This window comes from Ranitomeya variabilis, chromosome 5, assembly GCF_051348905.1.
Source record: "Ranitomeya variabilis isolate aRanVar5 chromosome 5, aRanVar5.hap1, whole genome shotgun sequence".
Taxonomy (NCBI): Eukaryota; Metazoa; Chordata; class Amphibia; order Anura; family Dendrobatidae; genus Ranitomeya; species Ranitomeya variabilis.
In genome coordinates, this window is record NC_135236.1 from 32570649 (window position 1) to 32591997 (window position 21349).

Sequence of the window (21349 nt, forward strand, 5' to 3'; positions counted from 1 at the left end):
AAGACAAGTGCTTATGTGTTCTCAATATGGAGAGGAGAAAAAACCACCGCCAGACTCATCTGGTTATAACTTGTCTTCCTCAGGAACAAAAGATCAAGCATATTGAAATCCAACATGTTTAATTATTTCTTCCCTGACAAAGACATTAGGAAGATGGCTGATCCCCAAAATAGATGACTTTCAATGTCTGGCTTTTGACTTTCATCTAATGTGTATGGAAATCTTTATTCTTAGCCACAGTTTACTGTAGATTAAATTTCTTATGTGTCCTTCATAGTCAAAAATGACTAGAAGATCTGCAATCTGCTAATGTACAGAAGCCATTAGTCGGTGGAGTGATGGTCGAGAGACCTGATCATTGGCATCTTTGAAGAGATACTTAAAAAATAGTGTGATCTTATGGAGCTTATGTTGTATCAGGCATCACATGACACAAATATCCGAGCCTCCAAATATTGTTGAAGAGACAAGTATTAAGGACCCTGTAGTTTTATGTGGTTAGCAAACTTTATTGTACATTCATAATGGTGATACCTATACGACTCCTTTACTTTTTTTATTACTTTCTTATTTTTTAACTTTCCCCATCAGATTGTCTTTTGTGTTCTGCTCCGGTCGAAACAGAATAATAAAGCACTTGGGCATGAAGATACATATAACCAATGCCCAACTAGATGACAGAATAGCAAAAACCTCCATGGCTGAGGTATACTTTCCTTGAGCACTCAGGTAGGCTGGAATAAAGGACACCCAGACACTTAGGAAGGCCAGCAGGCTGAAGGTAATGAATTTGGCCTCGTTGAAGCTATCGGGAAGTCTTCGTGCTAGGAAGGCAAGGACGAAGCTGATGGTAGCCAGAAGACCCAAATATCCGATCATGCACCAAAAAGCAGTGGTAGATCCCTCATTACAATTCACGTTGATTATTCCAGGATGGCTAATGATATCATGGTCTGGAAATGGTGGGGAAAGGGATAACCACATTACACAAATACAAAGTTGAATGATAACTCCAAGCCCTATGACAAAGTAGGATGTTTTTGTACCAGTCCATTTTCTTAAGCCACTGTCTGGCTTTGTGGCTTTGAAGGCTATAACAACTGTGATGGTTTTAGCCAAGATACAGGAGATACATAGAGAAAAGACCATACCAAATGCCACCTGCCGGAGAAGACATTTCCCAGGTTGTGGATAACCAATAAATGTTAATGAGCACAAAAAACAAAGAGTAATGGACAACAGGAGAAGACAACTTATGGAGTAGTTATTGGCTCTGACAATGGGAGTGGTCTTGCAATAGATAAAAAGACCCAACAAAGCCACTGGGATTGTAGAGGAAGTAATACTTGTTGCCACCAAAGTTGCTCCTAATGGTTCTTCAAATGAAAGAAACTCTAAAGCCTTCGGGATGCATTGATTCTGTAGAACATTCGGCCATTGGTCCCATGGACATTGGAAACAGTCAATGGAATCTAGGATAGAGGAGACATATTCAAGATGACTTGGAACATCTTTTGGAAATCCATCCAAAATAATGTGAGGGCTCCGTCACGAAATGGTTCTTTGAAGCCCTTTTACAGGAGGAGTCCTGTATATTTGCGGACAGACGTTGGACTAACTTATCCTGATCCCTTGCTCGGGACATTTATTGGCTCTTTAATGGAGGTGCTGATGCATGATGCTATCTGCCACCTGGGACATTTATTCCATATCAAGAGGATTTGCAGATTCATATCTCACCCTTAGGACCCTCATCAATGAAGAGAGGGGCCACGGCACACTACTCAAGCATGCACGCAATTCTCATAGATTTCATAGAGATGACTAGAGAGCTGCACAAGTATGGCCACCTCCTTCCTGAGAGACAAAGCACCAAGGTCCCGAGAAATGTCTTAGACAAGGATACTAAATTTGAAGATTTTTACTTTCATTTTTTTTTTGTTGCCAGTTTCTGAGAGCCATTACTTATTTTTATTTTTCGGTTGATGAATCTATCTCAAGGCTTATTTTTTTGCATGCTGAGATGGACCTTTTCTTGGCAACATTGCTTCTTATTGCATTTTTTGGGGAGGAGGTGAAGTGTCAGATTTGCTGTTTTGATTTTTTTTCTTTGCCTTTTGGGACAAATAATCTTATTTCTTGGTAGATTCCTCTTTTTTGGATGCAGTGATACTACATTTATTCTTAAGTCTATTTTTGTTCGTCTTCATCGGACGGGGAAAAACTGGGTGATTTGGATTATATATAATTTTTCTTTTTTAATATTTTAAAACCTTTTTTTATTTTTCACTTTATTTTTTTAGTACTGCATAATTGCAGTATATTGTTAAAATTTCAGGCCACAAATCATCAGAGTGTTTACGCCAGAAAACTGGTGTAAAACGCTTAGAAAAGCTACAACATTTTGGTGCAGAAATTTAGCGACTCTTGCCCCTTTCACTCCAGTTTCCGGCAGCTTTTCCTAATTGTCCGTAGCTGGGGATGATCCGGTGTGGGACGGGTTGTGACTACACCTTTCCTTCAAATTTTTCAAAAGTGCCATTGTTTTTTTATGCCAGAAATGTTACTCGTGTCCCTTAACTAGAGTAACATTTCTGGAAAGGCGCATGGAGGCCAATGCCACCGATAAGATGGCTTGTACCTCCTAATAAATTTGGCGCTGCTTACTCTCGAACGCCCGTCGTCAAGACCGGTGAGTTAAACGTCAGCGTTAATGAATCAAGGCCTCAATCTTTTGGGCTTTAATAGACTTTTGGAAAGGGCTGGTACAAGGTTTTAAAAACATGGCTGCTTTATCCAAAAAACCTGGAATGACTTTCTACCGGTTGTGTACGATATTGAAGGTCAGCCCTATTTAATTTGTTACAGCTAAGCTTTATTGACCAAACACAAATCTAGGAGAGGAAAAATGGCGCCTTTGTTTTTCTAATACCTTTGAATATCTACAGGAGGCTGAAGTGATATCTGAATATTCGAGTTGGGGTTAAGGCTCCCACAAGTGGAAGACAAGATTGGAAATCAAAATTAATTTTCATGAATTCATTATGATAACTTAGGGTAGCAAAACCTGGTGACAGATTCTCTATCTTTCTGAGGTAGAAACCCTGATTCCAGTGATGTGTCACTTTCTTGGCTGTTTGCCTCAGTTTTGATAAAATCCCTGTTATATCTGCTGCAGACCTAGCAGTTCTCTAAATGCTGAGCTCTGTTTAACCCCGCCCACTCCACTGATTGGCAGCTTTCTGTGTCCACTGTGCCAATCAGAGGTAGGGGCGGGGTTATGCAGAGCTCATGAATATAGAGGACTACTTGGCACAGGTTTACTAGTCCTCTGGTGATATTCTGCTGATGATTAAATAGTGATTGTGTCAAAACTACAATAAGCAGCCCAATAAGTGACACATCACTAGTATCAGGGTCTCAGGCGCTACATGATGCTGCTCTTGGACTAGATGGCAGATTCCCTTTCATTTTAATTGTCAGTGGTCCTGCTAGGTACCTGTCTGATTGGTGATATCTCCTGGAGGACACTGGACACACTGGAAGCAGCACACGGGCTTTCCAGGGATTGTGACTTTTCGGAAACCCTGGGGACAGCTGTGACTGCAGATAGAGACTGGGATCTGAAAAAGCAGAAAACCAGCAAAAGAGATAGTGTGAATATAGCAAATAATACCTTATTGTACACAATTGATTCACACGTTGACTCCATAGATGAACTCAATGTCAGGGTGAAGTGTGTAAAGCAAAGTATCAGGAAAATTACAGAAATGTTGCTCGAGTTATCTTAATTTTAATATCACCAATACCTGATTTTGCCTTCTGGTCCACAGGATGGCGCTGGTGTTGACCACAACTTTGTTCCCTTGTTTTGGGTTGCCATCATAACTGCCCACTTTCACCTGCTGAACATCTCCCCGGGGTCCAATTTGCCAGTTCACAATATCGTACACTGCTGGAAAGTCTCCGTTGGAATCAAAGTGAATCTCTTGGTCATCAGAAGTGGTGAAATAAACGGATCTCAAAGAATGTAGGATCTAAAGAGAAACATCCAGAACATTTCTTACATCGTATATCCCTTGGCTCAAAGAGAAAATATCAATGCATAGTCCACTCCAGGACACTACTTAATAGTCTACATGCATTCCCAGGGGTCAATATGTGGAGGCGACATTAAAACTGCCGCCTGTGATCGTCTGCAGTCTTCACATTCTCTCCGAGTGGAAGAACCCGGCTTGGCTAGTTGTATTCAATGGCAAGAGGGGAATATTTGGGTTCAAGACACCTCTATTGGCAGCTTATCACATGCCACAAGAAAGTATCGGCATGGTAAAGTCCAACCTGCCCAATCCTTCTTTCGCCTTACACCTTTCCATTGTGCAGTGTATGAGACTATAAGAATTGGTCTCGATGATGTTGATTTTGCAGCAATGCGCTTGTGCCGGTTTGGGGGAAGAGGCAGTTTGTTTGGCAATGGTCATTCTTTGGCAAAGGTTGAGATCAGAGGTAACTGTTTAGCCCCTAAATGCTGTGTGAAATTCTGGGCATAGCATCTGAGTAGTTAGAGGGAACAGGCTCACCATAAAGCCGCGTTCACACCTTCAGTATTTGGTCAGTATTTTACATCAGTATTTGGAAGCCAAAACTAGAAGTGGACCAATCAGAGGAAAAGTATAATAGAAACATCTGCACCACTTCTGTATTTATCACGCACTCCTGGTTTTGGCTTACAAATACTGATGTAAAATAAGTGTATGGCACTTCAAAATGATTCTCTTTGAACAAGTTTAATCCCCAACAATATGGGGGCAAACAACGAAGAGATCCATTTAGTGAAACTAAATATGGATGGATAAATGAAGATTAGTAGTATGCCACGATAAGCATGTTAAGGACAAAAGTACATTTTATTAAAGCCCAAAAAGTAGTGAAAGTATATTTCTTAGCAAGTGCTAATTTAGACCTTCCCATAAAGAGCATAGAGTGCTGGAATTATTTATTATCACCTCTGACATTGGCCAGATGGATCTTGTGGACTGTTCACTTCGGCGTTCCCTCACCCCGACGCGCGTTTTGCTGCCAGCTTCTTCCAGGGGCTTTATATACCTATTATAAAGTGCATTTTGCTACTATATTTTTTACCTATATAATTTACCTATTTACCTTTTTCAGTGTGCCTTTTATATGTTTTATTAGTGTTTTTTCCAAATATTTAAAAACATGCAAACTATAAGTAGCATCTAATATTAATACTTTTATCACTATCACACCTCGCGTCCCCTACAAGGCATTTCTGCTTTTTTCTGCTTTGTTAATGTATTTATGACTTAAATAAAAATGTAATATTTTATTAAGTATGGATGTTTTCGTTGTTTGTCCCCGTATTGTTGGGGATTAAACTTCTTAAAATCAAATACTGAAACTGGCCTAATGCTATAAATGTGTGTTCACGTGTTCTGACCTCATTGAGGCAAAGGAGCTAAAAGCTAATAATTGGAGCCATACCCACTGATTTGTTTTGCCATACAGTGGCATCCTCAAGAGTTTATAAGGGTCATTGTACAGTTATGATACTTGCATACTGTCCTAGAACATCCAAGAGGCTCAGAGTAAAAGGGTAGACCACCGGGGTAACTGGACGAGTTGCGATCTAACTGTTGCCACCTGACCCTTCAAGAAATAGGTGATTATGGAAGGTTTCTTCTGGTTTTCTGTCTCGAGAGGAGGAAAGGGAATGGAGAATGGTGTTGAGGAACTAGGATTGGGCATGGATTGGCTGAGAATAGGCATAGAGTAGATGTGACTCATAAAAGAGGAGAGACCAGGGTTGAGTAAGGGGGATTGTTGATCCAAGACTCCTTCCTAGATATGGCATTCTTCCGTCAATAGAAATTGCAACTTCCAAAGTAAGGAAAATCTCATCAGAAGCCATAGGATACTTGAGAATTGAGAGGGCACTGGTGTGTTGTGCTATTGTTCCTCATGCTATGGTAGGGGCTCCATTTGGATTTTTGATATGAATGAGACTCTCTCTAACCTACAGTATGTAAAAGTCATGTTAGCATGAAAACTCCCACCACCATCAAAAATGTATTAAGATCTGAAATTACCTCCCAAGGATACGTTAAGGGCTCCATGCATTTTTTCTGTGTAGCTAAGCAATCTTTTCGTCTACGAATGATGATACCATCCAATGCCCATGCCAAAGAATATACAGCAATGTAGACACTATAAGTGACCCTCAGCATATTGAGGCTATTGAATGTGTTTTCAAGGGATTCTTGACCTGTGCATCTTTTGGTGCCATTTGGCAAAACAGCTCCTGCTTTTTCCCATTTGCAGCTAAAATTTACTTCCCAAAATTCCATTAAATAGATGTCATCTGGGGTCTTCAATGGATTAGACGCACTGAGGAACTCTTTGAATCCAGTAATCCGTCCACTGTGTAACGCAAATCCTATAGCTCCCTGAAGTATTGCCCAATACTTCTCTATTGAGACCAGTCCTGATGTTGACCATGATTCACTAGCAATCCAAATCTTCCCAGTAATGTTACGTCTCAGAAATTCCCCCACTACTGGTAGAAGGTTGGACCCACTAGAGAATACAACAACAGCAGTAGCATTCGACTCTTCAATGACTTTCGAAAGGTGTGGAGCATTTCGGTCAAGTCTGCTAGTCACAATGTATTCTGTGAAGGCAACACAGGCCCCAGACCTGAGAATCTCTTTCTTGGTGGCCCTTATTCCCTCGAGTCCATAATCAGTGTCCTCGGCCATTAATCCTACCCAAGTCCAGCCGAAAAAGGCTACAAGCCGTGCAAGTCCATTTGACTGAAAGGTATCGCTAGGGACAGTCCTGAAGAAGGAAGGGAATTGTGTCTTATCACTTAAGACAAAGCTTGTAGAAAAATAACTTATCTGTAAGAAAATGGAGACAGTACCACAAAATATTATTGACATTTCACATGGCCACATGGGCTCTAACTTGTACCCAACCCTTTCCTGTACATCAAAATTTGTGAACCTACCCTAAGGGATTTGTCTGGGATTTTTAAAAAAGTTGCAAAGCAGCAGAGATTGTTAAGAAAAAATAATTCTCCCTTCAGACATAATTTACATTGGTTATGTAACCACTGCAGCCAATCAATGTCCTCAGTGGCGACATTTGCTCGTAAGGCATGTGACTACTAAGGCCTGCCATAGGCTGCTAAAGTCACGTGACTGATGTAGGTACTGGCAATGCTGCAGGACTAGAAAAAATATTTTTTTTTAACAATAAAATTCCTGCTGTTGGGAAACTTTTGGAAATTCCCAGGCAACGTCTTGAATACCTAATCTTTGACATCACTGAACACTCAAAACATATGAGCGACTTAATATTCTAGGCCCGGAGTCTTATCTTCATCGGTAATGAAACTGATGGGTCAAGTATTTTTTTCTAGACTTGATGACCTGGTTCCATAGGTGTTCTGCTACAGTCAAGAGCACATCATAAAATGTTTGTCATAAGGGTAAAGATGGCTCAATCTTGAAGGCATTCTGCAATCTTAGAAGGTACTGATTCTTTGTTTGTAGAGACTAAGCAGGTATGAAGTCTTTAGCTTGGAAAAAATATGCAAAATAGCTCTCTATCGGAAGGAAGGAAACTATCTCTCTGGTCAGACCTGTAGGTGACCACCCTGTAAGTCAACATCTAACTATCCCTTAGACATACATGTCAACCATCTGAGACAACCATCTGTGTGCAGAACTTTTTTCTTTTTATTGATAGGCTGAGTGCTACAAAATAGGGCAAAAGTCAAAAGGCCCCCAGGAGCAGGGAAAAAAATGTCCTGCCTCTGCTTAAGCTGGCGTTTTCATAGGCTTGTACCCACACATGCCATTGAGTTAAACAATCTAAGGCCAGGGTGCACATGAGTGAGGAACCTGACTGCTAGCTCCGATCAATCCTTGTTCTATTGTCAAAAATGGTATCCAACATTTACCTGTGGGTAACTGTAGAGTCCTAGAAGTCTGGCCAATACTAACGAGCTGGCAGAGCTGGAGTCCCCAATCACTCCTCCAAGTGGTGTGCTTTTGCTTTGACATCGAAAGTTGGGTGTAGAACTGTGACCACTTCCGGTGAGAAGCCAACTAGCCCCTTCCAAAGCTCTTCCTGGTGATGCACAAGAGTCAAAGAGGTGGACCCCCAAGGTCACATTGGGAAGAAGATGGTCAGATTTATTGATCTCTGTGACAGCCAAGAGCAGGGACTGGAGCCATTGAAAAGTAAGGGGCACAAACCTGCAGGGAAACAAATGTAAGATATACTGATAAAACCAGACACGGACCTCAGGCCAACTTAGACTTATTAATAGAGAATGTGAAGCCATATTCACAAATTAGAGTATAAGTTTTGGTATTGTAGGATACAGAAATAATGGCTATTACTCCATGAACCACAGGGGGAATATTTTGAGATTTGTACATGTGTCCGATGATACAGGACTTGTGCTTGATGCTTCTCACAGACATGCTTCTTATTCACAGCACTCCATGTGGACATGTGTGGTATTACAAGTAAAACTTACATTTATTATTAAAGCGGTTGTATGAGACTTTTATATTGATGGTCCATCCTTTGGATAGGTGATCAAAATATGATGAGGATGCAACACAGGATCCTCCTCCCAAGGGAGCTAATAGGACAGTTTATTTGAAAAAGAAACAAATGATTTAGGCTAGTTTCACACTAGCGTTTACCTGATCTGCGGCAGGCTGCGGACTTCCTCCGTGAAGCCCCGCCCTCGGCTGCACCTCCGCCGCTAGCTCCGCCTACTTCTGCATGCGACCTCCGTACCTATCTTTAACATTAGGTAGGCAGATCGTGCCGCTGTATGCGGATGCTGCCGCATGCGTCGTTTTGATGATGCGGCGACCAGCGTAGGACGCAGCCTGTAGCATTTTTTTTTCCGCATCGTCAAAACGACGCATGCAGCAGCATCCGCATACAGCGGCACGACCTGCGTACCTAATGTTAAAGATAGGTTCGGAGGTCGCATGCGGGCCGCATGCAGAAGTAGGCGGAGCTAGCGGCAGAGGTGCGGCCGAGGGCGGGGCTTCACGGAGGAAGTCCGCAGCCTGCTGCAGATCAGGTAAACGCTAGTGTGAAACTAGCCTTATACAGGGTAGATATACAGCCGGTGAAATAAGTATTGAACACGTCACCAATTTTCTAAGTAAATACATTTCTAAAGGTGCTATTGACATGAAATTCTCCCCCGATGTTGGTAACAAGTTCTCACAGCTAAATAAATCCAACCATAGATGTTCATAAATTAAGTTATGTGTGATAATGAGAAATGACAAAAGGAAAAGTATTGAACAGGTTACTGAAATGTATTTCTTTGTACAAAATCCATTTTTGGTGAAAACAGCTTCAAGACGCCTCTGTATGGAAAAACTAGTCGCAGGCATTGCTTGGGTGTGATTTGGCCCATTCTTCCACATCCTGAAGATCTCGTGGGTTCCTTCTATGAACTCTGATCTTTAGCTCCTTCCATACATTTTCTCTTGCATTCAGGTTGGTGATCGGCTCGGCCATCATATCAGTTTTGTTTTCTTTCCCTGAATCCAATTGAGAGTTTCCTAGGCTGTGTGTTTGGGATCTTTGTCTTGCTAAAATTTCCAACCTCGTTTCATCTTCAGCATCATGGTAGATGGCAACAGATTTTTATTAAGAATGTCTTGGTACATCATTTATCCATTCAGCCTTCCTTCAATTACATAAAGTTTGCCAGTGCTGTATGCTGAAAAACATCCCCACCCCATGATGTTCCCAGCTCCAAACTTCACTGTTATTGTGTTTTCGGGGTAATATGCAGTGCCTTTTGGCCTCTAAACGTGGCATGTATTATGGCGTCCAAAGAGTTCAATCTTGGTCTCATCTGACTAAATGTTGTTGAGCAAACTTTAAACGTGTTTGAACATTTTGTTCAGAAATGGAGTCTTTCGTCATGAGTGTGCATATAGGCCATGGAGTTGTTGTGGTGAGTGTGCATACAGAACATGAAGGTGTTGTGATGAGCATGCATACAGGACATGGAGGTGTTGTGATGAGCGTGCATACAGGACATGGAGGTGTTGTGATGAGAGTGCATACAGGACATGGATGTGTTGTGATGAGCATGCATACAGGACATGGAGGTGTTGTGATGAGTGTGCATACAGGACATGGAGGTGTTGTGATGAGCATGCATACAGGACATGGAGGTGTTGTGATGAAAGTGCATACAGGACATGGAGGTTGAATGCATTACTTATAGTTCTCTTTGAAACAGTTGTATCTGCAGATTGCAGATCTTTCTGTTACTCTCCACAGGCATTCCTTGGCTTTTGGACAACTCTTCTGATAATTCTTTTCACTCCTTAGTCTGAAAACTTGCGGGGTGCACCTTGTAGTGGCTAGTGTCGTGAATATGATGAATTTGATTCTCTATTATGACTCACACTGAGCTCTGCTACATCCAATAGGTCTGTGTACAGACACACGCTGTGGGCTTTTTGACCCCCTCCCCCCTCCCTCTTCTCACTGCCTAGAAATCTCTCCTTCTCTCTTTGTCTGTGTAATTCTATACCACTCTTCCCCCCTACCTCATGAATGTGGTAATTAGCAGAAAGCCAGTTCTTTGTTTCCAGCCATGTGTGTTCTGTTGTGTATGAGGGTTATTCTAGATGAAATAACTCGACCCCAAGTAGTAATATAGGGGTGAAAGTTACATATTTGGGAGGTGCAAAGTTTTTTCTAAGCTCAGCACCTAGCAGAAATGGAGAAACCGATCACTACTTAACCCGGTCACACAGCTACCCCATGTGTAGACTTAAATGAAAGCTAACCTTGTGAGAAGACATGTAATAGTTTCGTTGTCACTCTACGAGGTTCCCAGCTTACGCTATGATGGTTATAAGTTTTAATAAAGTTCTGAGTCTCTTTGGAAAGGGGAGTGGAGTCCATGGTGCAGCCCAATCAGTGATGTCACGACCAGGGGGTATAAGATAGTGGGACCTTATTTTGCAGTAGTCTTTGTTCAGGGAGCCAGCTAAGAGACTCTCTGTGATGCATTTTGATGTCACCCCCCCACACCGCATGGTCAGCCATGATATGAGAGACCTGTAAGTTTCTTTTCTTCTTTTAATCCCTTTTATTTTGTAATTGACTGTACATACATGATTGTCTCATTTTGGTTATATCTTTTTATATACTTTTATAAACACTGCCTAATCATTTTTGGAGTAAAAGTTATAATATTTACTATCTTTGTTTTCCTTGCTCTAAAACGTACCCTAAGTAAATTACGCTACCAATTTGGGTTGGCTCCTGACCCGCTATTAATTATAGGAATAGGAGCTGGAGGCAGCAGATCGTACTGAGCTTGTTGGGTAACGCTGGCAGTGACGGAATGGGGTTTATAAGTGTATTGCTCAGCTGCGGCTGGGAATAATTATATCACCCTCACGGCAGCATGCCCAATAGCCAGTACGCGATCAAGAAGCCTTTCTGGCAACTAATTATCCTTGTTGCAGTTCCCTGGCTGACCTGAGGGTAAGGGGGATGCCAGAGAGCTGCAAGTTCCAAACTGGAACTGGGAAGTGGGATATAAATAAATCCCTGAAGAAAGAACGGGGGCAACCAAACACCCCCAGTTCATGACATATTGGTAAGAGCAGTGGGATAATCAAAAATATCCCCCTGTGATTCATGACAGCTAATTTATGGTGAAATAATCTTCCTTCCTCTTACGGATTATGGCCCCAACAGTGCTCCGTGGAACCTTCAGTAGTTTAGAAAATTCTCTGTAACCAATACCATCAATATATTATGCAACAATAAGGCTGTGAAGGTCTTGAGACAGCTCACTGGTTTTACCCATCGTGAGATGTTTCTTGTGTAGCACCTTGGTAATGAGACATCTTTTTATAGGCCATCAGTTGAACCAACTGATATTATTTGTCAGTAAGTGACAAGATTGCTTTCTAATTACTGCTAGATGTCAGCTGGTGTCAGGACTTTCCATGGCTTTTTGCATTTCTCTTTCTTCATGCATTCAATACATTTTCCCTGTGTCATTGCTCATTATTATACATAATTTATCGACATTTATAGTTTGATTTCGTTGCCTATGTAGAGTGGATGAGTTGTTACCAACATCTGGTAAGAATTTCATGACAATAGCACCTTTAGAAATAGATTTACTTAGAAAATTGATGACGTGTTCACCCACTGCATTTCTGGGTCCACCAGTGTTATTAAGAGATACTTTATGTGCTCAAATATAGATTTAGCATTTAGATCACCAAACTTTCTTTTGATTGAGGTCAAAGAATGACAGATTTGTTGAAACTGAAAACAATTGGAAGTAGATCTGTATTGTGGTTTTCCTGAGGAAGAGGTCCGTTCGACCTAGATACGTGTTTGGTTAAACTACTACTAGTTACTTCTATCCATGTGAATCCTGTGAATTCTCCGTCTCTTGAGCAGGTTGAAAACCTGGATTATGGGAAGAGCTGAGGGAATACAATTTGGAGTACCAGGGAATGGGATACTGGTGATGACAATACAGCAGACCGGGAAGAAGGGCCAGACCGGAGAAGCAGTTCAAAAATTAAAATCAGGGGCAACGTTGTAATAATCCATTGAATCCCAAAAGGCAGCTAGTGCTTAAAAAACCAACAGAATATTAATGCACTGCAAGATGTAGCAGCCTCAGAATAAATGCGGAGGCCGCACAGGTGCAAAATATGGATGAATCAACCACTCACAACCTTCCTAGTGTGGATGGCGCCCTATACAAGCCTTATCTGTGTGCAGCCGCCACCTGCATGAATGTGCGAGTGGTTGTTTCATCCATATTTGCTCATGAGATGCTTCCTTTATCTTGGGGCTGCTGAGTCCTGCAGAGCAGTAACCCCTTCGAAACATACAGTAACGACCAAAAGTTTTGCTTTTTTTAAAAAAAAAGTGTGATTCCTCCTGTCTGGCTGTTATGGTGCCATTTTCCTGGTGATGAAGTGCATGAAGTTGTCATCCTGCAAGACCTTAATATCAACCGAAATGCTTTAGAATATGTAATAGGTATGGTCATTTCATTAAAGAAAACTGACGGCCAAAAGGTTTACATATACTAATTATTGATAACAACATAGAGAGTAATTAATTGGTTACAATGCTATAAATAAGCATTTTGTAGCATAACCTCCTGCTTTAATTACTGCACCGCACCGACAGGGCATTGATACCACTAGGATGTTCAAGACAACCTGAGGGATCTTGCTCCATTCCATTTGTAAACGATCTATATTGCTCTGGGTCCGGGCCCCAACTCACCCCAAGGGTGCTCTATAGGGTGTAAATCAGGTGATTGGCTTGGCCACTCCGGCCACTTCCTCCACGGATCAGAGTGTGAAATAGCTGATGGGATTACATCATCTCATTGCACAAGCTGTGTACTGTGGAGAGTCAGCGCACCGGAGACAGGAACAGAAGCAGAGCGCCGGGGAATGGGACCAAGGTAAGTATGTGGGGTTCTTTTTTTTCATGTGTATGGGATGTTTGGGAGGGCATGGGAAGGCTATGGGGGTGTCATGCTGCACATGGGGGTGACATGCTGCACATGGGAAGGCTATGGGGGTGACATGCTGCAAATGGGGTGACATGCTGCACATGGGGAGGCTATGGGAGTGTCATGCTGTACATGGGGAGGCTATGGGGGTGTCATGCTGCACATGGGGGTGACATGCTGTACATGGGAAGGCTATGGGGGTGACATGCTGCAAATGGGGGTGACATGCTGCACATGGGAAGGCTATGGGGATGACATGCTGCAAATGGGGGTGACATGCTACACATGGGAAGGCTATGGGGGTGACATGCTGCACATGGAGAGGCTATGGGGGTGTCATGCTGCACATGGGGAAGCTATGGGGGTGACATGCTGTACATGGGGAGGCTATGGGGGTGTCATAAAGCACCTGCAGAGGCTGTGGGTGTGTCATTCAGCACAAGGGGAGGCTATGGGGGTGACATGCTGCACCTGGGGAGGCTATGGGGGTCTCATGCAGTATATGGGGAGGCTATCGGGGACTCATGCAGTATATAGGTAGGCTGTGTGGGGCTCATTCAGTATATGGAGAGGCTGTATGGGGCTCATGCAGTATATGGAGAGGCTGTATGGGGCTCATGCAGTATATGGGAAGGCTGTGTGTGGCTCATGCTGTGTATTGGGAGGCTGTGTGGGGCACATGCTGTATATAGAGAGGCTGTGTGGGGTGCATGCTGTATATGGGGAGGCTGTGTGGGGCTCATGCAGTGTATGGGGAGGCTGTGTGGGACTCATTCTGTAAATAGGGAGGCTGTGTGGGGGCTCATGCTGTTTATAAGGAGGCTATGTGGGGGCTCATGCTGTATATAGGGAGGCTGTGTGGGGGCTCTTACAGTATATAAGGGGCTGTGGGGGGTTCATACGACTGGGGTGTACTCAGGTTCAAATGATATATATAGGGAGTTGTCAGCATACTTAATTCTGCTCAATATTAAGTGATACAATTAGTATGAATATACAGTTGTGCTCAAACGTTTACATACCGCGGCAGAATTTTTGCTTTCTTGGCCTTTTTTTCCAGATAATATGAATGATAACAACAAAACTTTTTCTCCGCTCATGGTTAGTGGTTGGGTGAAGCCATTTATTGTCAAACTACTGTGTTTTCTCTTTTTAAATCATAATGACAACCCAAAACATCCAAATGACCCTGATCAAAAGTTCACATACCCTGGTGATTTTGGCCTGATAACATGCAGAGAAGTTAACACAAATAGATTTGAATGGCTACTAAAGGTAACATCCTCACCTGTCACCGGTTTGATTGTAATCAGTGTGTGCATAAAAGCTGAGTGAGTTTCTGGGATCCAGACAGACTCTTACATCTTTCATCCAGCCACTGACGTTTCTGGATTGTGAGTCTTGGGGAAAGCAAAAGAATTGTCAACGGATCTACGGGAAAAGGTAGCTGAACTGTATAAAAGCAGAAAAGGATACAAAAAGATATCCAAGAAATTGATAATACCAGTCAGCAGCAACTGTGATTAACAAATGGAAAATCAGGGGCTCTGTAAAAACAAAACCACGGTCAGGTAGACCAACAAAAATATCGTCCATAACTGCCGGGAAAATTGTTCAGGATGCAAAGAAAAACCCACAAATAACATCAGCTGAAATACAGCTAGCGGTATGGCTGTTTCAAGATGCACAATAAGGAGGCATTTGAAGAAAAATGAGCTGCATGGTCGAGTTACCAGAAGAAAGCCATTACTGCGCAAATGCCACAAAGTATCTCGCCTACAATACACAAAACAGCACAGAGACAAGCCTCAAAACTTCTAGAACAAGGCAATTTGGAGTGATGAGACCAAAATTGAACTTTTTGGCCACAACCATAAACATTACATTTGGAGAGATGTCAACAAGGCCTATGATGAAAGGAACACCATTCTTACTGTAAAGCATGGAGGTGGATCGCTGATGTTTTGGGGATGTGTGAGCTACAAAGGCACAGGAAACTTGGTCAAAGTTGAAGGAAAGATGAATGCAGCACGTTATCAGCAAATACTGGAGGCAAATTAGCAATCAGCAGCCCGGAAGCTGCGCATAGGACGTACTTGGACGTTCCAACATGGTAACGATCCAAAACACAAGGCCAAGTTGACCTGTCATTGGCTACAGCAGAACAAAGTGAAGCTTCTGGAGTGGCCATCTCAGTCTCCTGACCTCAATATCATTGAGCCACTCTGGGGAGATCTCAAGCGCACAGTTCATGTTAGACAGCCCAGGAATTTACAGGAACTGGAGGCTTTTTACCAAGAAGAGTGGGCAGCTTTACCACCTGAGAAAATAAAGAACCTCATCCACAACTACCACAAAAGACTTCGGGCTGTCATTGATGTTAGAGGGGGCAATACACGGTATTAAGAAATCATGTATGTGAACTTTTGATCAGGGTCATTTGGATGTTTTGAGTTGTCATTATGATTTAAAAAGAGAAAACACAGTAGTCTGACAATAAATGGCTTCACCCAACCACTAACCATGAGTGGACAAAAGGTTTTGGTGTTATCATTCCTATTTTCTGAAAAAAGTCCAAGAAAGCACAAATTATGCCGGGGTATGTAAACTTTTGAGCACAGCTGTAATTAACAATAATATAATAATTATCATATATCGATATTAAAATTGAGTAGAATTAATTTCAGCCTATTGGTTTAGCCCTCCAAAACAGTCACAGTTTGTTATGTGGCCCCTCGAGAAAATGAATTGCCCATCCCTGCCTTAGACCAATCTGTCTCTTTCCATTTGCCATGTTCTTTGGCAAACACAGGTCAGACCTTCTGGTTGTTTGCAGGCATGAATGGCTTCTTGACTGGAACTCGCACATTCATCCCTACTGCTCTTAGCGTCTTACTCTGACCCCATAGTCTTCATTCATTTTGTGTGAAATCTGTACAGACACTGACTTTAATGTGATCAACTTTGGAGGACATTTTCTGTGGTCGTCCACTTGTAGGTTTGTCAGATATTCCATAACCTTCTCTTTCTATATTATACATGACACTTCAGTTGAATTCCATAGTTTTCTCTTTTAGGTTTTTGCCTGACTTCACCCTCAGAATAATAAGCTTCCTGACATCTGCTGATAAATTTATCATTGCCGTGTTTTACCCGAAAAACACACACACGCACAAAAAAATTTCACTACCCATGACAAAATATGCAAAACATCTGGCCCAGCAAATGTTGAAAACTAACACATAAAGGAATAAAACAGTGTCTTGCACAATTTTCATCCTTATATCTGACAACAATTTGCTTCCGGTTTACCAGGAAAATGGCATCACAACAATCACACTTTAAAAAAAAAAGTTTTGGCCGCTAATGTATGACATATATATACAGCAAATAGAAAATGGCTGCACTCAAGTTTATTGTGCTAAAGCAAGGAAATGTGCAATACATGAAATGTGAACAGCATAATGGCTTGTGAAATTTATGAAAAAACACATGAGATTTTTAGCAGAAGATTTGGCCAAAAGTTGTGAGCCCATTCACCAAACGTCAAGGTAATCTCAGATCGAATGGGTAACTAACCTGTCTGCCTAGTGTGAACACCTACCTATGGCTAATAAAATGGTAAAGCCTGTATTTATAGAGGAGGTTAGAACCAACTGTGTTTGGATGTAATTAAAATCACAGTATGGTGAAGGGCAGGGCGTTCAAGTCAGAAAAAGCAATACATAGTAAATATAGAAAAACTGACTGAACAGCCATCTAGTCTGAACTGGTGCATAACCAAAAAGTCTTACATAGCAAATAGAAAATGGCTGCACTCAAGTTTATTGTGCTAAAGCAAGGAAATGTGCAATACATGAAATGTGAACAGCATAATGGCTTGTGAAATTTATGAAAAAACACATGAGATTTTTAGCACAAGATTTGGCCAAAAGTTGTGAGCCCATTCACCAAACGTCAAGGTAATCTCAGATCGAATGGGTAACTAACCTGTCTGCCTAGTGTGAACACTTACCTATGGCTAATAAAATGGTAAAGCCTGCATTTATAGAGGAGGTTAGAACCAACTGTGTTTGGATGTAATTAAAATCACAGTATGGTGAAGGGCGGGGCGTTCAAGTCAGAAAAAGCAATACATAGTAAATATAGAAAAAATGGGCTCACAACTTTTGGCCAAATCTTGTGCTAAAAATCTCATGTGTTTTTTCATAAATTTCACAAGCCATTATGCTGTTCACATTTCATGTATTGCACATTTCCTTGCTTTAGCACAATAAACTTGAGTGCAGCCATTTTCTATTTGCTATGTAAGACTTTTTGGTTATGCACCAGTTCAGACTAGATGGCTGTTCAGTCAGTTTTTCTATATTGACATATATATACGTCATATGTCGTGTTTCCCCCTTTGATGCAGGCTCCGGTGCTGAGCCTGCACCGGCACAAGGCAGCTGATTTCATGTGCCCCTAACAGCCGTGGGTGAAATCACGACTCACCTGCAACTGTTAACATGTCAAATGCAACTGTCAATCACCGATGGGTTGGAAAGACAACCCGAGGACTGCAGTAGACCCACCCACGGTTGTCATTTCAGATCTGCTAAGAGTGCCACCTCGAAGCAGGCTCTCATAGCAGGTGAGCATCTCTGCTATGGCTGAAGCCCTGCTTTGTGTAGCACAAGCGATCAGATGATGGATGCTGTGGGTTGGATGCTGCGCAAGTACGCCGGGTCCAACCCGCAGCCTTTACTGATCGTCTGCACATACCCATACTTGTTTGTTATTTGTGAACTCATAATGACCTGGAGAATCATAATGGCAGGTCAGTTTTAGCATTTAGTGAACATGGTAAATAAACCCCCCAAAACAATTGTGGAATTGCACTTTTTTTGCAATTTCACCGCACTTTGAATTTTTCCCCATTTTCTGGTAAATGATATGGTAAAATCAATTATGTCGTTCAAAAGTACAACTCGTCCCGCAAAAACCAATCCCTCAGACAGCCATATGGACGGAAAAATAATAAAAGTTATGGCTCTGGGAAGAAGGGGAGCGAAAAACGAAAACATGAAAAATGGCCCCGAGGGTGAAGGGGTTAATAATGTGTCTTGGTAAATATTTTGTATGTGATTTTTTTTTTAAATTTTATGTCCTCTTTGGTGAGTTGCTTTGAATTTTAGTGTTTGGATTCCCAAGAAAATGAGGGTCCTTGATGTGTGTTGTGAAATTGCGTATTTTGGCCAAAATATTGACCAATGCCTCATGTATTTTTTACTGTACATCTTTTTCATCCTTTTATTGTACATTTTTCATCTTTTGTAGGGATCAGCTCTTTTTCTTCTTGGTTATGTGAATTGGGGTGTCTGCCTCTGTGGGCATCCCACCTGATCTAATAAAATGGGGTTCATGCCAGACCCTGTGCATCACATGTTATACTGGAGTTGAGACTGCAATGAAGAAAAATCTCTTTCAGGAACCAAGATTGAGATATTCCTGAAAATAGTAGAATGAATCCCACTCAGCCAAGAACGTTGGTATGTAGCCTATGACCGGACGTCTTCATCAGAAGAGGAAAATTAATGTTATGAGCTGAATCCATAAAAGGAGGATCGCGGACCCCCAGGTATGGAAAAAATGTAGAGGCCCACTTGAAGTCAAAATTAAGATTAATGAGTTTGACTGTTGGGGAGATTGATGTTTAAAGGCCTTGGATTTGGTGTCATTTACTTTAATTCTGGAAAGTTGACTAAAAATATTGAAGATTCTATAGATGTTCGGGTGAGAGGTTAGCGGGGAAAGTCACAAAGAGTAGAACGTCATCAGGAGACATGGGGACACCCCTGGCTCATACCTTGATACATCCAGATCAGATTCAGATCCTAAACTTCAGACCCTAGTCAAGAGGTCCGCATAAAAAGATTGAAGAATATTTAGAAACTTGGGGTCAAAACACTCTAAGTAAGACCATGAGACAGAGTCAGATGTTTTCCTAAGATCCATACTTAATAACATAACCTGTCTAACATGACCCCCATCCCAACTTCAAAAAGGAGATAATGTTAAAATAACGGCCAACATTGTATTAAGTGTGTCTATATTGTATAAACTCTCCATGATCTGTAGGAATATGTTTAGATATAAAAAAAATTCAAGAGAGTGGTCAATATTTTGGTAAGGATTTTAAGCTCAATGTTAATTAATAAAATGTGACGATAATTTTCTCAGTTGTAGTGTTCTTTATCGGGCTTGGGTATTACATTAAAGTGAGAGGTCTTCAACAGCCCAGATCACAAGTGTTTGAAGAAAGAGACAAGTTCAGGGCTAAAATAGAAGCAAATTTATTGGTAATATTGATTAGGTAACCTGTCAGGTCCTGGAGGCTTGGAAGATTTGCCCAGTTTAATGGCTTGGAGAACATTCTCTAATGAGATGGCTGTTTCAAATAAACCACAATGTTCGGGATCCAAAAAAGGGATGACCCAAAGGACGAAAACACATTTTGGACTGTTTTATGTAACTAATAGGTATCAAGTGTGATGCTTATTAACTCATAGGGCTGTGGGGAGAACTTTGGATACAAGGCTAGATGGATTAAGCATGTATGGAGATATAATTTACATAGATGTTGCTCTATTTTTGACCTAAGTGAAACTCAAAAGCATCTGGAATAATTGGTGTCAACTGTTGTTGTGTCTGTTGTGAACACTAACGCTGCCAAACATCTCCCAATATCTGAGTTTCATGGACCATGAAGAGTCTAAGGTGTAACTTGAAGTTCTTAAATTCCAATAACAAATATGTTGTAGGCCCCCATCTACTATATACTATTTCTAATACTTTGTCCTCTTATGTAACACAAGGTCTTTTGGGACCCCGAAATTACCAATGTTTAAGCACAACTGCTTACCTAAGCACCCTCTATATCTTATGGTAATAACTACATTTATAGATTATGACTGGAATTAGGACTTCAACATATATAAAATATAATTGATTTTCTACTCACGTGTTACAGGTTACTGGTGGCGGAGGGTTTTTGAAGGTCAACTCATGGTAGGTCCTATAAACATGGACAGGGAATATACCACCAATGATAATGTCTCCATCTCTATACAGGCCAGATATATTATTCCCCTGAATCTTGCACCCTTGGTCTATCATCAATCCTCCAGCACCTGGAATCAGAAGACAAGCTAAGAGCAACAAATCTCGAGTAAACCTCTGGTAGAAAAGGGCACCACAGAAAAATACAACCGGTTTCAAGAGAGAAGGAACCAGCATTGCTTTCCAAGACTGGGGATAGGAAGGAGAAAGCAATTTACTGAGATTCCATGAGTAAAAAGAAATAAAATGATGAAAAAAATAATAAATTACACAAAATAGAAGAAGGCATTAAGAGGGGTTCGAGTAGATTTCTGTTAAGAAGCACAGTGTTTTCCGCTCTTGATCCCTCACTGTTGACTGTTGAGTAGTGTTATGTCTTTTTATATGACAAGCCGTCCATAGGGATAAAATATTACGTTAATTATACACATATAGTTTTTCTGTGACAGCTCAGTCAACTAATACCATGGGGATAGAAGATGTCTCGGGACCATGCTTACCACCTGGGCTATCAAATGGGATTTCCTTTAGTTATAGACCGTCAAAAACATAATGGTGAAATTAAAGGGCCAAAGTTGAAAGTCTTATTTAAAGCTAAGACACTAGCCAATGACACAGGAAGTCAATTATGTTTTTGGAACAAAAGAT

At 41.4% G+C, this 21349-nt stretch overlaps 1 protein-coding gene and 1 long non-coding RNA gene across 2 annotated transcripts; one reads left to right on the plus strand and one right to left on the minus strand.

The window, feature by feature from the left end:
* Positions 1 to 567: 567 nt before the first annotated feature.
* LOC143774776 (vomeronasal type-2 receptor 26-like) lies at positions 568 to 8516 on the minus strand. Its single transcript, XM_077262541.1, has 5 exons — positions 8344 to 8516; positions 7988 to 8285; positions 3810 to 4037; positions 3500 to 3623; positions 568 to 1472 (listed from the first exon to the last, which is right to left on the minus strand). Exons 1-5 carry the CDS (start codon positions 8514 to 8516, stop codon positions 568 to 570), a joined length of 1728 nt encoding a protein of 575 aa, XP_077118656.1.
* A 9636-nt stretch (positions 8517 to 18152) lies between these two features.
* On the plus strand, positions 18153 to 21026 carry LOC143773264 (uncharacterized). Its single transcript, XR_013215118.1, has 3 exons — positions 18153 to 18233; positions 19071 to 19220; positions 20714 to 21026. It is a non-coding gene; the product is annotated as an uncharacterized LOC143773264 (long non-coding RNA).
* Positions 21027 to 21349: the final 323 nt, after the last annotated feature.